This window comes from Cervus elaphus, chromosome 3, assembly GCF_910594005.1.
Source record: "Cervus elaphus chromosome 3, mCerEla1.1, whole genome shotgun sequence".
NCBI classification, from domain to species: domain Eukaryota; kingdom Metazoa; phylum Chordata; class Mammalia; order Artiodactyla; family Cervidae; genus Cervus; species Cervus elaphus.
In genome coordinates this window covers 8,108,452-8,126,146 of record NC_057817.1, presented here as the reverse complement: position 1 = coordinate 8,126,146, position 17,695 = coordinate 8,108,452, and the positions used below count along the sequence as shown (strand labels likewise).

The following is a 17,695-nucleotide window of genomic DNA, read 5'->3' as shown; positions in this document are numbered from 1 at the left end:
AAGGAAGCAACAGGGAAATTGATGTTCCTGAAGTTTCACTTACAGATCAAGGACAGTGTAAGGTGCATGCTAGATGTTAGCATTTTAATTTGAATCAGAGCTAGCATCATCATGCTGAAACATTTCACCGAAGGTATAACCTTCAAACATGTATCAGACAACTACAGTCATTCCAGAATCATGGCATCTACTACAAGGACACAGCCTCACAACAAAATAAAACAAATACTGCCTCTTGAGTGCGAATTGGTGCCTTGTATTCTAAAGTATGCTTTATACTGTGCAGGTTATTTTCTGGGAAAATTTCAAAATACAGAGACTTTGCCCTGGAATCTGCTATGAGAAGGAGCAGAAGATGGACATTTCTTCCTCACTTAATGTAATTAAATGGGTGAGAATGGGGGTCCGTGGACGAGCCCAAGGTATGCAGCCTTTGTGCTGAAACATTCATCCCAGATGCCACCTCCCTTGGAGTCACATGAACACTAGAGACTTGTAATGTAGGGGAAGGATTTCTCAGAGCCAGAAGGAAGAAGCAACCCCACTGCCACATTCACAAAATCACCCTGTGGTATTTCTTCCCCTCCAACCCCAATACAGGTAGGAGGGACAGGAGGCAGCTGTCATCAAGGACCATGAACATTTATACGGTACTTCAGAGTTTGAGTCCCTCCATATATGTTACTTTAATCTAAATCAAGGTGAACTGAGGTCCACGGGGGCCAGTTGACCAGAGTCATCATCAACCAGTGTAAGGTCCATACAGGCAACAGACATGCATACAAAGAAATCACCAGAGCCTCAAGTATTCAGATGAGAACAACGAAGACTTTCCTCCTAAGAATTCTTCATCCCATGATTAATTCAAACAGCGTAAGGTCATCCAGTTAAAACATCAAGATTTTCAATTTCTTTTACGGGCTCACAGTTCCTAAGTGCAATTCATAATCTAAAAAGCTCTGCAAATCGAAAGGTTTCTCACAACTAGACCTGAAGTAAAGTAAGGTTATAGTCATTATCTCACTGCATCAGAGTTACTCAGTGTTAGTCACTCAGCTGTGTCCGACTCTTTGCGACCTCATGGACTGTAGCCCGCCAGGCTCCTCTATCCATGGAATTCTCCAGGCAAGAATATTGGAGTAGGTAGCCATACCCTTCTCCAGGGGATCTCCCCAACCCAGGGATCAAACCTAAGTCTCCTACATTACAGGCAGATTCTTTACCATCTGAGGCACCAGGGAAGCCCATATTAGTTTTGTACCACTGCTATAATAAGTTACCACAAATGTAGTAGCTTAAAAAATTTATTGTCTTACAGTTCTGGAGTCCAAAGGTGCGAAAGTGGACTCACTGAGCCAAAACCAGAGTGTCAGCAGGATGGCGTTCCTGTCTGGAGGCTCCAGGTGACAATCTGTTTCCTTGCGTTTGCTGACTTCTAGAGGCCACCTGCATTTCTTCGCCCCAGCCCCTTGCTCCATTTTTGAAGGCAGCCAGGTAGCATCTTCTGTTTCCATCACCGCACCTCCTCCTCCCACCACAGCTGGGCAAGGTCCCCTGCTTTCAAGGACCCTTGTGATTACACAGGGCCCACACAGACCATCCAGCATCGTGGCCTTATCTCACAGTCCTTAAACCTTAATCACAAATTTCAAGTCCTCTTGGCCATGAAAGGTGATGTATTCACGGGTTCTGGGGATTAGAATGTGGATATTTTAGGAAGGGGGCATTATTCTGTCCACTACTCTCACTCATTCTGAATATTCAAGGATTTTCTTACAGAAATAGTCATATGTTACGTCAAGAGAAGCTGTCACAGGTCACACTGGGTTTGTTACATGATATATACACATATACATACACACACACATACACTCCTGTCTTTCTAAAACATGAGAAAGTGCAAATTCTGAAATATTTCTTGTCCCTAGGCTTTCAGATAAGTGGCTGTGACCCGTACTATGATGAATCTGTCCAGTTGGATCTCTCCCTCCTCATCAGGAACTCCTCTGTCCACCCCTTTCAAAGAAGGAATTGCTCTTCTAGTAGGTCAGATATAAAAACAATGACTGGAGTTTAATTATGAGTGAGCAGGGTCACCATGCTTTAAAGGCAACAAAACCAAGATCTAGTCCCACTCTCTTTCTCCTTCCTAGTTTTATATGGTTTTTAAGTTGAAATTAGGACCCCTCTTGGGACATGATCATTTCTTTCTCTTCCTGACTTCCTTCCCAAACTGCAGCTAGACCAGAACATATCAAGACTAAATACATATATATTTGGACTTAAGCCAGAGTATGTGCTCCAACTACTTCTTTCCAAAGAGCCCTGTATCAAGGGTAATTGGCCCCAGCTCAAGCAATTAATAAAGTGGTATTCTGATTACCATTTGGCTGCTATTGCCTGCATTTATCTTCCCTGGGGGCCCTGCACAGGGACAAAGGTAATTGACAGAACAGATTCAGGTATGTCTGGGATTCTAACATACTATCTAATCCCCACCTCAATTCTTAAAACATGCAATTAGCAAGCACAAATATCAGAAAATTTATTTAAACATTTATAAGATGCATTTCTGGCATACACACACACACACACACACACACACACACATATATATATTTCCCAAGTATGATACAGACATTTGCCCTATAGGGAATACACTGAACAGACATGACTAGCTAGTCAGTTAAAAAATAGGTAATGGCAGAATTTCTAATACAAGTTCCTGTGACATTATTGAGTTTATCTGCTGTAGGCAGAAAAGCCTTTGTGGTTATTGAGGCCATACATAGGAGACCTTCAAAAGAGTATTAGCATTAATTAACAGTGTAGAACTCAGGATAACTCTCAATTATGGTAACATAATTTAACTGGATTTTGTGTTGAGTGCAGCCTAACCATAACTTGTAAAGTTCACCATAAATAAGCAACTAAATACTCTGAAAAAAAATTTAAATTAATTAAGCACATCCCAACTTCCTCTAGGGCAAGGACCTTGTCTTATTCATTTGTGTGCCCCTGTTATCCTCATCACAGTACAGAAAGTAATTAATATATACCTAAAGCTTTCTCTTATAAATCAAGCTTACTTTATAGGGTAAATTAAAGCCACATCAAGTGTGCAAAGAACATAAAACAAGCACATGAGTCACATTATCCAACAAAAACAAAAACCTGCTTAGCAGAAGACATTTATGAAAACACTCCCAGACTCTCTACACATCTGCCATATAGCCTTTTCACTGGCAATGAATAGTAGTTTAATTTCTACATTTTCAAAAAGAACAGAAAAACCAGACATGTTGCTTATCCTCAGTTCTAAAGGTAGTTCTTATCACACACTGTGCTCAAACATAAAAACATCAAGAAGAGCTAGTGACTTCATTATTTTTCTCCTGAGGCTTGTGATGCAACTCATTTGTGATGTCTTGAAAACTAATTCTAATTTCTGAACATCTACTTACCGGTTTTCCTAAGCCATCCCAGGTGACGCTTGTTCAAATAGCAAATGCACATACCAAGGACCAAAAAAAAAAAAAAAAATCAATTCCAATTCCCAGAGAGCATGATATTGGTACAGGTCAGTGAACACCATCATTGTTTTATACTGAGATAAACTTGGGTCTGAAAACATTCTCAGAGGCAAAAGAATCCTATTAGTAACCCTACCTGACAAATTAAAAAGCAAATGTACTAAAACCTTAAGCTCCAAAGCATAAGACTAATGGCTCATTTATGAAAATAATATTCACGCCAATATAAAGGCTTGAAAACCTTACTTCTTAGTTTTCTCCAAGTGCCTAATGTCTACTAGTACGTGTCAGTCGCTCAGTCATGCCTGACTCTTTGTGACCCCGTGGACTGTAGCCCGCCAGGCTCCTCTGTCCATGGAATTCTCCAGGCGAGAATACTGGAGTGGGTACCCATTCCTTCCCCAGGGGATCTTCCCAACCCAAGGATTGAACCCAGGTCTCCAATTCAGTCACCCTTTAAATTTTTATGGGATGATAATTTATGTAGATAGCATTAAACAGATCCATGAAGTAAAAAGTGAGGTTATGGTCTTTTTTTGGTTTTCTAAATCATGTCATTTTGTATGTACCAAAATGTCATAGTTCTATAGAATCTTTTATATCTATAGTAATATACAATTTTTAGATTCCCTTAAATTTATGAGAAAAAAGTTCGATATGTACAACCCAGAACCATGCTTAAGGAGGGAAGTGAAGTGAAGTGAAGTTGCTCAGTCGTATCCAACTCTTTGTGACCCCATGGACTGTAGCCTACCAGGCTCCTCGACCCATGGAATTTTCCAGGCAAGAATATTGGAGTGGGCAGCCATTCCCTTCTCCAGGGGATCTTCCTGACTCAGGGATCGAACCTGGGTATCCTGCATTGCAGACAGATGCTTTACCATCTGAGTCTAACAATATTCACAAAAGACCAGAAGTGCAGACAAATTCATGAAGAATGGCTACGTTAGGTAACATTACCAGGGCCTCATCAGGGCATATTTTATTTGAGGCACTTTAATCTTGCCTAGTTCAGAAGATAACAAAAGAAAACTTCTATGGCAATGAAAGCCAAAATTTTAAATGTCTTTCTGTGTGTCTGAGGGTCAGGGGAACTCTCTGGGGGATAACCTAAAAGTAAACTGGGGAATCTCAGGTGGCTCAGTGGTACCGAATCGGCCTGCCAAAGCAGGAAACATGGGTTCAATCCCCAGGTTGGAAAGAGCCCATGGAGAAGGAAATGCAACCCACTCCAGTATTCTTGCCAGGAAAATCTCACGGACAGAGGAGCCTGGCAGGCCATACTCCATGGTGTCACAAAAAGTAGACACAATAGAGCACACACACGCTGAAAGTAAACTACAATACTAGCTCAAAGTTTACCTGAGCATCAGCTAAAGCACGTCCCAGTCCTCAACCTCAGCCCCACTCTCTTAAACAGATACACTGCCAAATGGAAGTGCTGAGATTAGGTTCCAGGTGAGCAATTAATGAAAGAAGAGACACCATGCCTTCTGCCCTCATCTAATTATGGATAATGTCCACAGAAGATTCATTCTGAGTTAAAAGTTTAAAAGGAAGCTAGGATGCCAGAAATTCACTGTGCTAAATGCAGATTTAAACAGCAGTCTCACAGCTAGAACTCTACTAACTGATGCTTTTACCTATAGAACAATCATAACTATTTATATACTAACAATCTTGAGGCAGTTTAAGGTTTTTATAGAGTTGCTGCATAACAAATTACTCCAAAACTTGGCCATTTCAAACATTTAATAATTCATGCAGTTCCTATGGGTTATGAATTCAGAAGCAGCCTAGCTAGGTGGTTCTGGTTTGTGATCCCTCAAAAGGATACAATCAGTATGTTACCGAGGACGGCAGTCATCTGAAGACTTTTACCGGGGCTAAACACCCTCTTCCAAGGCTGATGATGCTCCATGTGGTTGGTAAAGCAGTGCTGGCTGGCAGCAGAAGGCCTCCCTGCCTCGCCACAGGAATCTCTATGGCCGGCTTGAACATCCTCACAACATGGGAGCCAGCTGCTCCCAGAACGAGTCATCCCAGAGAGCAAGGCACAAGGGGCAATGTCTTTTACGACTTAGCCACACCCATCACATCCACCATATTTCACTGGTCACAGAAAAACACCCTGTACATGTGGGGAAGTAACAAGAGAATGAATAGCAAAAAGGCAAGAATCACTGGGGACCATCTTGGAAGCTGGCTTTGACTATTTTAAAATAAGCTTCCAAATGAAAGACAATGCTCAGTACAGTTTTAGAACTATTAGAGCTCAATTTCTTTTAAAAAAATTTTTCTTCGCCACTCCGCATGGCTTGTAAGATGTTAGGTTCCCCGACCAGGGAGACTAAACATGGGCCCTTGGCAGTGAAAGCACAGAGACTTATCCACTGGACCACCAGAGAATTTCATCTTAAATATGGTAATATGGGATCAATCCTACTGGATAACATCTTTTGAGTGCATGCTTAGTAGTGTATGACTCTTTGTGACCCCATGGACTGTAGCCTGCCAGACTCCTCTGTCCATGGAATTTTCCAGGCTAGAATACTGGAGTGGGTTGCCATTTCCTCCTCCTGGGGATCTTCCCAACCCAGGGATCGAACCGCATCTCCTGCATCTTCTGCATTGGCAGGTGGATTTCTTACCACCATGCCATGTGGGAAGCCCTAACTTCTTCGAGGGAGACATTTAATAAGTGTCTGTTGAACCAAACTAATCCCAACACATTGCTCATGTATCATTTTGTTCACCTGCCATTAAATTCTCAGTGTTATAATAATCCTATCACTTTAGTATCAATATTCCTGACAATAGTGTCAATATTATTTAAAGGCAGATATTCTGGATTCTCAAAACCAGAGGGAATCAGAATTTCCGTGGTCTGAGAATCGCAGAACTAGGAAGGATCTTAAGAGGTTGTTACCTAATTTGTTGCAGTTGAACGATGAGTCCTTGGAAACCCATTGTACTGTCTTTTCTACTTTGGTTTTTAATTTTTTTCATTATGGAAAGTTTTGAAAAAAAAAGAGGTATACTAACCCAATATATTCACTTTGCAGATGAGAACAACCTTTCAATATGTAAAGAAATTGACCTAGTCAATGCAGCTCTTTATACCGGAGCTCACAAAGGAAAAAAAGAAGGATGAAACAAATCTTTAAACAACATTTTCTCATCAATGAGACTTCAAGCGACTTCATACAAAAAAATTATTCAGCAACCTTCTTTAGTAAAAGTTTGGAGCTTTATGATTATATTAGGGTAATAAGAGGCAGGTGTGGCTTGTGAGTAAACAGCTCTGTAAACTGAAGCATAACATAAGTCTTACGTTTGTCAGCTTTCTAAGCTGATGTAGTTTAGTACTACTGGAGCTAATCCTGATCGCGAGTTTCAATTTGTGAATTTTTTAAAAATCCCATGGCTAATGTTGATACTGAATATAAAATAAGCTTTTCTGGAAATAAGGAGAATTAAACCCTCCCAAATAAATGTATTCTTATCACCCAGGCACCTGGTCATTATTTTCAGCTTGAAATTGCCGGGAAAAGCTAAAGTGGAAGGTTAGGGTGGGGTGGGGGGAGCAAGAAAAGGGCACAGCTCTTCTATGGACAAATATTATAAAGCACATTCAGACTCAGAAGGAAAAATCTCAACAGAAAAAGAACTGGACTTCTGATAATGTTGCTGTTGTCAAAATGGAACAATAATAATGAATGAATGTGTGCTACATGCCAGAAGCCGTCCTCAATATTATTAGCAACACCCTCTTCCAGTTAGTCTTTACAAAAAATCCTTCAACAATTGTTTTACAGAGAAGGAAACTAAGACTCAGATTAGGAAAAGTACCAAAAGTAACCTAAATAGTAAGTGCCAGAGCTGGGATTCAAATCCCAATGCAGTCTACTCAAGAAGCTACATCTCCAAGCGCTGTGCAATACTGCCTTAAAATTTAGCAATATAATCAGACAGCCATGGTGTCTGATTCCATCTTAATAAGGTGGCCTAAGATGGAGTTCAGTAACATAAATGTTTCTTTTGATTGGGGAAAAAAACTAATGGTATGATTTTGTGGTCATGCTTGTAACGGTAACACAAGCACGTAAAAGGAACCATTTCTTCCTCAACGCTACGCCTTCAAACCTACCAAAAGCCACCAAGTAAGACTGGAGATTTCAACGGTGCTTCCCAGTAGAAAAAAAAAATGAAAGCTGGACATGAGTTCTGCATATATCTACAAAGAAAGATTTTAAAATATAGAAACTTTTTTTTTCAAATCTTCTTGACTATATCTGAACTGTTCTCTATTACTCATCAAAAACGCTGACTTTCCAGTCTTCTCTCTAGAAAACTCTGGCCCTATGTTGCTGGTAGTGTTTCCAGGCCTTCATATCTCCAGGTCCCTGTTAACCAAAGAAGCACAACCAGCAACGGTCCCAACTGCCACGGCTCTCATGAAAATGTTGCACAGATTAACAAAAAGAGGAGCACTGTACAAACATTGTATAATGAACAAGCAGCTTTTAAATTCTTACAGGGACCAAGCTAATTTTAAAAATTATAATATTTGGAAAAATACAATAGTAAACAGATATAATTATAAAGACCTGGAGCTTAAAAAGAAAAAAAAAAAGACCATTAAGTTACATAACCAACTTGAGCAATGCACTGAATTCAGAATCTATGTTACTGCAGTACTTGTCTTGAGACTTCATCTGGGCCAGAGAAGGATGACCTGTGGAAACTCCACCACCTGAGGCACATATCACATATTACTGTTGACAGCCAGACTTGGGAGGAAAAAATGTCTCTGCAGAAAGCTCAGGGGATTTTTCATACCCTGAGGTCCACTTAACCTAATAGAAAATTACTTTTTTGTTACAAAATGGAGGAGGGAAAGAGGAGATCTTAAATGGTTAAAAAAAAGAAGAAGAAATTTATTCCTCACTTGAATTCACGTAACTAAAAAGGGTGAAACCTGCTGGGATTATTCAGCATATTCAATTATATGATTACTCACTGAGCACTGACTACCCATACCCACAGAACAGAGAGATGTATTTGCCTTTTCCTGAATAGAAGGAAATATTCAGCACCATTATACATATCTCAATGGTATAAGGAAATACTTCCTTTCCTGAGACAGAAATCTTGTCTGTTGCCTCTGAGCATGTGCGTATTTTAGCATCCACCACTTCTACACATGTACACTTGTATGTATATGATTATGTCATATTCACATATATTTGAGAATTCAAAAAACAAGAAAAAGATCACTATGCCCATTTTTCTTCTGGAAGAAGAACAAAGCTAAGTGACATCTGTGAACAAGGAAGCCACTCCAAGAAGCACTCTGTGATGCAGTCAGAAGGGAGAATATAACACCTTGGCCTCTTGGCTCCTATTTACAAACACACCTCCCCGACTCAACATTTTAAAGTTGACAATGTCTCTCAGGTTTGATTGGGTGCTATTCTCACCCTAATTATCCTAGCTATGCACAAAGCTATGCACTTCTTTATAAACACTTTTAAATTTAAAAATATAACTCACTTGTTTTCTGAGAATTTTAGAACATTCAAGTGAATGAGGAGCTAAGGGGAATTGCAAAGGGGGGAACTATTATTCTGACTAAAGTCAAAAACGTAACGCCAGTCCAAACCAAGGAGGCAGCACACTCTTCCTATCAAGTTCCTGAATGATGACAAAGTGTGGATATGGGTCCACACTTCAGCTTCCACCCAGGAAAACCATTTCCTGTTGCCATGGGTTACAAGGATGAGTCACTTGCAGCCCTCCAGACAACTTGAGAGATGTCTTATACCAATGTCAGAATTAACTAAATATATTCCTGGTAATTAGTAGTGCTCAGCAATACAGTCTGCCAAAATAGCAGATCAAAAATACCTATTAATCCCTTGAGATGAAAATGGGGACTTGAGATAAGTAAACGTGAGGGATATTTTTCCTATTTTAAAACAGATAACATCCCCAACCTTTCATTAAGTGATCCATATAAACATGCAATCACAAGGAGGAGAAAACAGTTTTAGGATCAATGTACTATAAATAAGAGAGTAATTTATGTCTTGTCACTAACATACCTTTTAACCTCAAATCACACAGGCTCAGTCAGAACAGGCTTTATAGTAAATCCTTTACACACACACACACACACACACACACACACGAGCAATCACATCAAAACATTCAATGTCCAGGAGGACATGCCATCTCTTAAACTAAGAACAACAACAACAAAAATGAACATTTTATTGTATGTACAATTAATTGCACATTCAAGTTTCAAGCAGCGTGCTAGGAGAATCTTGTAAAATGTGTCAGGAGCAACCCACCCAACCCAAAGAATGCCAAAAATCAGAAGTCAGGTGCAAACAATCACATAGGACCATTACTATTATCAGCATTCACTAGAAGAAGAAAACGTCGTAGGGAAAAAAACGTGCTTTTCAGATATCACTGGCAAGGAGATCTAAGTCTTTTGTAAATATTCATCTAAACTGCATAAATACGACCCCAGGTCCGAAAAGTATTAGGTACAGATTTAAGCAGAGGAAAATCCATTTAAAACAGCTGCAGCTTCTTAATTGGCTAAAAACAAAGACACTGTGAGGTGGCATGGTAATATTTATCTTTGCTTGGTTTCGGTATAGTTTCCATTGTACCAGTAGTTTCTCTTCTTCCTGATTCATTCTCTGCTCCAAGATCCTTTATTCTATATTAAAAGTTGAATTTAAAAACATGTGTGCAGACAAAGGCAAAGGAGGCAAGGGGGGCTCTCTAAAAACTGAGACCTTTTTCGGTATAAACTATGAACGCCACTGAAACAGTGGAGGAAAATCATTGCTTAACATTGTTTTCACCCCTGACATATTCTGACCTCAGGAAAACTTGAGAGCATCACACGTAGATCTTTTTGAGAAACAAAGGAAATCCATATAAATCCTATTTCTGGTAAAAATTGAAGTCATCCTCTTTTTCTTTGTTTTCACATGATACAGACATCTTAAGTTTCAAAGAAAAATAAAACCATGGGGAAAATCACTTCAACATAAACAAGGCTGAATGGGTTCTATACTACATAGGGGCTCTGTTTTCAAGTAAGTTTTAACTTATACCTACCTAGCATGGTTATACACATGCTAAGAACCAAAAGCAAAAGTCTCATTTTACTGTATTTTCATGTCTTCAGAACTGAAGTCTGAATCTAGTTATGTATTTTACAGTAGAGTTGCTATGCCTTTTCTATTCTTTGGCAGGTTTCAATGTCCTGGCCCCCTACTTTCTTACCCAGCCTGGAGTTTTGGAAGCAAGGCTCTGAACCTTAGTTATGCTCTATCTACTCATTGTGGGGACGAAGAAGCGCAAAACCGAATGAGGTTTAAAGAGATAATTAAGGTAATAGAAGTTGCATGTTCCTAATCAACTGGGAGAAGAAAAACACACACCTGTCTCTCGGTTCTCCTAAAATTAAATATCAAAGAGGGGAAAGGGAGTATCAGTCTGAGAGGGAAGTTCCTCTAGAATAAAACTAGGGTTTTTTTTTTTTAAAGATAGATTTCTTTACACCCTTGGCTTATGTGGATTTAAAACATAAGCAGTCCTTACAATACACGTCCTCCTGCGAGCACCGAAGCGAGCTGCAGAACTCTGATTCTGACATACAGACGCCCAGCTCAGAACGCATTTCTGCAGAATCCAGGGAGATCAATAGACTCAGGAAACAAATATGTTGATGGATGAAGACGAGTCGGAAAACGACCAGTTTGAGGTGGCCACGCTGCAGGTTTCACCGCTCTTCCCATGTTGGCAAAACCAAAGGTTACAAACCATCCCCCTTTCTTTTAAGAGGGAAAGGAGACAGGGAAACGAGAGGAGGGGGAAAAAAGAGATAAGGAAGGGAAGATAATGGAGCCAGCGATGAGAAAAGGAAGAAAGAAACGGCAAGGGGGGAAGAGAAAGAGAGAAACCCGGAGAGGGGCGGGGGAGTAAGGAGGAGAGATATGATGCATGGACGCTCGCCAGCCACCCAGCCGAGCGCTCCATCGCCCCCCAAGCCTGCGTCCCTCGCTCGCCCGTCTGGAGACGCGGGGCTCCCCGGGACCGCCGCCCTGGGGCTGACAGCCCTCCCCGCGACCCCTGCCCGGCGCACCCAGCGCCCAAATGCCCAAAGTAGCCCGCCGGAGCCCAGCCACCCGAGCCCGCCACTCCCTGGACCGCACTGGCCGCCCACCCCCGCCCCTACTTCTCCCCGCGCCCCCATCACTAGTCTCAGGGAAAAAGCCAGCGAGAGCGCAGAGATGGAGAAATCAAAAAGAGGAGGGGAGGGGGCGACCAACAAAAAATTAGACACATATATATACGATTATAATATAATATATATATTTAAATAACGTGCTCGTGGGTCCTGGGGGAGCAGCAGGGGAGGAGACCCGTGGAAGGCACCTGGGAAGGAGCACGCTGTTGCAAATACCCCGGGCTGCGTGGGGCTGGGCGATTGTCCACAAAAGGAAGTTTAGAGCGAGCGCAGCCGTTTGCCAGGGGAGAGGACGAGATCCGAGCGTTACCTGACTGAGGTCAAGCCGGCGGGCCGCGGAGATCCTCAGGTTTGCGATCCTGAGCCACTTGATCAGGTTACTATGGAAATCGTTTTAAGGAGGAGGGCGGAGGGGAAAGCCAGCAGCCAGGCACATCCTCGTCACCCCCGAAGGGAGCCGCTGGGGCCGCCGGGCGCGGGAGCGGGACCGGGCGCGGCGCCTCTGCCGGCCCGGCTCGCTCTTTCTTCGCTCCTCGGCCGGGCCGCGCCTCCCCGCCCCGCGCCGCCGCCGCCGCCGCCGCCGCCGCCGAGCAGCCCGCGGGCTGAGCGAGCCCTCCGCGGCGCGCAGCCGGGAGCGGGAGCGGGAGCGCGAGCGAGCCGCCGCCTGCCGGCCTGGGCGCCGGGCGGCGCTGTCTCCCGGCCGCGCAGCTGGAATTTAAAGAGACAGGCGCGGCGCGAGGTCGGGGCCGCGGCCCGGGAGAGCGGCACGCTGGGCGCCCGCCGCCTGCGCCCCCGCCCAGCGGCCCGAGCCAGCCCTGCGAGGAAAGTTTTCTGCGGGGACGACGCGGGGAGCGCCTGAAACCGGCCCCGGCCTCCTCTCCCGAATGCGCAACGCAGGCTGCAAGCAGAGTAAGAGGGATTTTTTTTTCCCCTCCCTGGGAGACTAGCGGGGAAATGATTTGTATGCTCAACAAGTCATGCACCTATTTTCAGCCGCGCTCGTTTCCGTCCTTGTGCAGCGACTTTTTTCAATGAAAGCACCGAGAGACAAATGGAGGGCGTCACTCCTCGTTTTATGTCAGACTCTAAGCAGACACGCATGGGTTTGGAAGGAAGGTGGTGGCGGGAAGATATAGCTGTCAAATATCTTGAAAAAAATAATTTTTATTTTTCTCCTCCTCTCAGCTAGCGAAGCATCTCCTTTTCCCTTCCCTCCCAGCCGTGGAGAATACGCATGAGGGTAGAATCCAACCTCTGGTCCAGCATGATCCGACAAATTGCATTCCTGCCGGCACCTTTTCCCTACAGCGATGGATGTGTCTATCAGAAAGAAACATCTAGTCTGGCTGGCCCTCTTCAATGCCTAGCGGAAAACCAGTTTTCAATGGGCAGTTCTGTCACTGCTATTGTAAATAAAGCTCAGATTTGTGCTATTCCCAACATACAGCCCAGGCAGAATGTGTTTATAAATTACATGATTTAATGCCATCATGGATGTACGAGTACCAGAGAAATTATGATCCAATTTATTTTACTATTCTAACCACTACATTTCACTGCTTTGTATATAGTAAACAGCCATTGTGGTACAGTTCCACAATGGGGGTAAAAAACAAGGAGACCCTCCCTGTGGTCTTGTCCAAATCAATCAAGCAGATTTCACAGAGTTACTCTTGCAAAGGGTAGCAGCTAGTCCATAAACAGGGAGGGCATTCTATTGGGTTGGTAGAATGTATTGTCCGAAGGAATGAATCTAGTCAGTCTAGATTATCAACACCTTGTGGGCAGGAGACATGGATACTTCTCTTAGACCGTATACATTCTCAGGAGCCCAGCACTGAGTAAGGATGCTACATTCTAACTCAAGGGTCTTAAATTTCTTCCCTGTCTCTCCCTATGGACTGACCTCCAGTACTGACACCTGTTCCATGCATCCATCATGCTCTCTTTTACCCTGCTTCCAGAGTGAGCCTGCAATAAACAATAGTCTTATCTAAATCCTCCCATAGTTCCCCATTTCCTTCAGGGAAATAACCAATTTTTTTACTGTGGCATAGTATAGGGTTTCTCAAACTTTATCATGCATCAAAATGATAACCAGATAACCAAAATTAAACAAAGACTTCTAGACCCTGTATTCCTGTTCAACTTTTCCTCTTTAATGGATCAAGGGTGGGGCAGCAGAATTTGTAGTCCTGACAAGATCCCAGCTGATGCTGTGGATCTGGGACCCATCCTTTTAAAACCATCTTTTATGATGTAGCACCTGCCTACTCCTGCTGCTTCATCCTTTACACCTACCCTGCATTTGCTAAGCCAGTCAAACTTACTGATGCCATGCTTTCTCAAACATCTGCTGGTTTCTGCCAGGAATTCTTCCCCCACTTTCCCCACATCCGCCATCACCGCATCTGATAACTTGCTCAACCAGAAAACTCAAGTCGTTCAGGATGCCTCCCTGAACACTCGTGGGTCCCACACCTGAGTTTACACCACCCCTTGTGCTGCCACTGTGCCCGCTTTTCACACCTTAGGTATAACAACTGCATGTTTGTCTGCTTCCTCACTAGACTGGCTGTGCTAAGGGCAGGGACTATAGCTTACTTATTCCCACATCCCCAAGTACTTAGCACATTGGCCAAGATATTGCAACTCAATAAATGTGGAGGCGGGTGAGGAGAGAGAAGGAGAGGAAGATGGACACCGTTTTTCACTGTGATGATGGTAAAGACAAAGGATCGAGTGACATAATAGAAGCAGTAATTCCCTGGTGGCTCAGTTGGTAAAGAATCTGCCTGCAATGCAAGAGACCTGGGTTTGATCCCTGGGTCAGGAAGATCCCCTGGAGAAGGGAATGGCAACCCACTCCAGTATTCCTTCCTGGAGAATTCCGTGGACAGAGGAGCCTCGTGACCTACTGTCCGTGCGGTCTCAAGAGTCGGACACAACTGAGTGACTAATGCACACAATAATATTAGAAAGGGCCGGGGGTGGGGGGGGCAGAATATTTCTGAACTTCTAGCATGTATCAGATGCTGGGTTAAATGCTTTGCATGTTTGCTATGATAAACAATGTTTGTATCTCCCCAAAATTCATATGTTGAAAGCTAATCTCCAGTGTGATGGTATCTGAAGGTGGGGACTTTGGGGAGGGCGTTAGGTCACGAGGATAGTGTCTCAGAAGTGGAATTTATGTCTGTGTGAGATTCCAGAGGGTTCCCTCACCTCTTTCTCCACAGGAGGACACAGTGAGAAGATGGTCATCTGTGAACTAGGAAGCTTGTCCCCACCCAACACCGAATCTGGCTTCTTGATCATGGACTCACCAGCCTCCAAAACTGTGAGACATGAACATTTGTCATTCAAGCAACCTAGTCTCGGATATTCTTGTTAGAGCAGCCAGACACTCTTACCTCTCCTATTCCTCAAAGCAACCCTGCAAGACAAACATTACCTGAAGGCTCAGGCGAGGAAAAGTGAAGTCGCTTGCTTAACATCACGCAGCTGTTTGGTGGCTCTTGTGGATCGAGGGGAGGGAGCTCCCGCTTCACTGCCAGCACCACAGAGACTGCTTACCACAGGTATGCATGCGCTTAATTTATATATAAATGTCTATATCTAAATATCTAAATAGTCATGAGTTCTTGTTACTTTGAGTGCCGCTTGATCTCTCACTCCCCTTCCTGTCAGAAGGGAATCTGCCTCAAGGGCTGAGGCCTCAAAGGCTTTACTGATCCTTCCATGACTCAAGGCTTCTCTGACTGCTGGATGTCATTTCTATGGGGCCGTACTCAACCTGTGTGTCGTGTCCTTCATGTTATATAAAGTTGTAAGCAACCAACCAAACCAGACAGGTAAACATCCATTATGGTGACAGGGCCAGAGTTCTTTACTTGCGGTTCTTTCCACTGTACTACATCGTATAATACTATAATGGAGGTCAACACTAACTAGCAAGAAAATATGTGAATATTAAAAGTAAGGTAGAAAAAAAAAGTAAGGTAGATAAAATTATTTATGCTCCCTTTTTTATATTTAACAGAAGTGAGTTTTTTTAAAAAGATTTTATAGACATCTGCAGTAAGGCTTCAATGAAAAGTTCAGCTAATGTGTTATAAATAAACCAACTCTCAGAGCTCATAAAATGAGTGTAAAATGGGGAACCGTACAATGACAGAATAAATTAGTACCTCTCTTTAGGAATGTTCATTTGCCATGAATGTTGTGTCCTTTATGTAGGATTATGCTAAAATCATGACATTCTTACAGCTAGAAGGTATCTTTAGGGCAGTAGTTCACAGGTTAGCTGCATAGTAGAGTCACTTGTGGAGAATTCAAATAGCTCAGTGCCCACCCTGCACCTGGAAGCAGTTGTATCAGAACCTCCAGGACTGGTATCCAGGCGTTAATGACGCTAAAGCCCACCAGGTGATTCTAATGGACAAGCAGGATTGAGGACCGCGTCTGAGATGATCTGCAGCAGACTCCGGTTGTGGCCACCCCTTTAGAATCACCTGGGAAGTGTTAAAGGCCACCAGGCCCAGACCCACCTGTAGAGATTCTGATTTGGTTTAGCTGGGGCCCAGTCCTTCCTGCAGCTAAAAGCAACCCCAGGGGATTCTAATGTTGTGCTCTGTTTGAGGATTATGGTCTTATACCAACAGCTCTCAAGACAGAGTCCTCAGAACAGCACCAGAGGCATCACCTGGGAACCTGCTGGACATGCAGACTCTCACTCCCATCCCAGATCTGTCGAGTCGGAAGTGCTCCTGGTGGGATCCAGAACATGGTCTTTCCACAAGTCCTCCTGGTTACTCTGATGTGCACTAAAGTGCGGGAACCACTGCCTTACAACTTGGGCTTCCCAGCTGGCTCAGGGGTAAAGAACCCACCTGCCAATGCAGGAGATGTGGGTTCGATCCCTGAGTTGGGAAGATCGCCTGAAGAAGAAAATGGCAACCCACTCCAGTATTCTTGCCTAGAGAATTCCAGAGATAGTGGAGCCTGACAGGCTACAGTCCATAGGGGTCACAAAGAGTTGAAAGACAGTGGAGCACGCATGTGTGCACCAACATGCCTTACAACATGGTATTAAATGGCATCACTCTCCTTTGGCATTAAGAACTTGGTGTTACCTTCGGTAATCATCTATTGAATCCCTACCATGGTGGTTCTAACAAGCTTCCAGATCATACTGATGTTGCAGGATCAGGGATCACAGTTTGAGAACCACTGTCCTACTATGTCCCCAGCCCTGTAACTAAGCATTAATAATCCTGAGATTTGTTTTCAAAAGGAACCTGTCCCAAAATAAAACCAATGTGTTTGGCTCCATCAAGCTTATTATGAGTATTCTTGTACCTTATTCCCTGAGAATCAATTTTAAAAAGTAAGGAAGATCATGCTAATACATACTTTTTAACCTATGTTGAATTACCAGGGCAGAAAAAAACCTTTGGTATTCAGCACTAAAAGCTGTGGGCACCATGGTAATGAATGTGATTGGGAAAAGTTCCTATATTGGATTGCAGGAAAACCTCAGGGGAAAAAAAAGGAAAGAAAGAAAAGACAGTCCCTCTCTTCTCAAACCAAAGCACCAGGTCCAGGGCATAAGAAAACTGCTGGTGAAAATTTTGCCCTCTGGCTACACATATGAGCCGATTTGCCTTCCCAAAGAGGCTACTCTTCTTTGTGTAATTGCTTAAAGAAGGAAGAAAAACCTGTTCATTCTCTAAAAGCAAAAAAAAAAAAAAACTTCTCAGTGCCTTGGTGTAAATGTAACTGTATAAACTTGGTCCATCCTGAGCCACAGACGTTAAAAGAACCCCCATTCCCACAGCCTGGGCTGCTTTCCAGGGAAAAGCATAGAAGTGCAGTCACT

The 17,695-nt window shown here is 43.2% G+C and overlaps 2 protein-coding genes across 6 annotated transcripts in view; one reads left to right on the top strand and one right to left on the bottom strand.

Annotated features, from left to right (window-relative positions):
- Positions 1-12,244, bottom strand: part of NAV3 (neuron navigator 3) — an 892,289-nt gene extending 880,045 nt beyond the window's left edge. Inside the window, exon 1 of one of the 2 annotated variants that reach the window (XM_043880083.1) lies at positions 12,125-12,244. The gene's annotated coding sequence lies outside the window, so the exon portion shown is untranslated. The remainder of the gene's footprint in view (positions 1-12,124) is intronic. The other variant, XM_043880069.1, reaches the window with a different exon arrangement.
- Positions 12,197-17,189, top strand: LOC122679453 (formin-like protein 5). Of its 4 annotated transcripts, none has more exons than XM_043880186.1 (4): positions 12,197-12,723; positions 13,004-14,538; positions 15,054-15,395; positions 16,479-17,189. In XM_043880186.1, the coding sequence occupies exon 1, from the start codon at positions 12,197-12,199 to the stop codon at positions 12,671-12,673; it is 477 nt and encodes a 158-aa protein (XP_043736121.1). In that variant the 3' UTR covers positions 12,674-12,723; positions 13,004-14,538; positions 15,054-15,395; positions 16,479-17,189. The 4 variants fall into 4 exon arrangements, with proteins under 4 accessions (XP_043736121.1, XP_043736105.1, XP_043736115.1 ...); XM_043880170.1 differs by having other exon boundaries at positions 13,000-14,538; positions 16,479-17,186; XM_043880180.1 differs by having other exon boundaries at positions 13,000-13,222; positions 16,479-17,180.
- The last annotated feature ends 506 nt before the right edge of the window (positions 17,190-17,695 follow it).

Excerpts from the sequence above, each read along its gene's own strand:
- LOC122679453 (XM_043880186.1), top strand. The coding sequence starts at position 12,197 with ATGGAAATCGTTTTAAGGAGGAGGGCGGAGGGGAAAGCCAGCAGCCAG.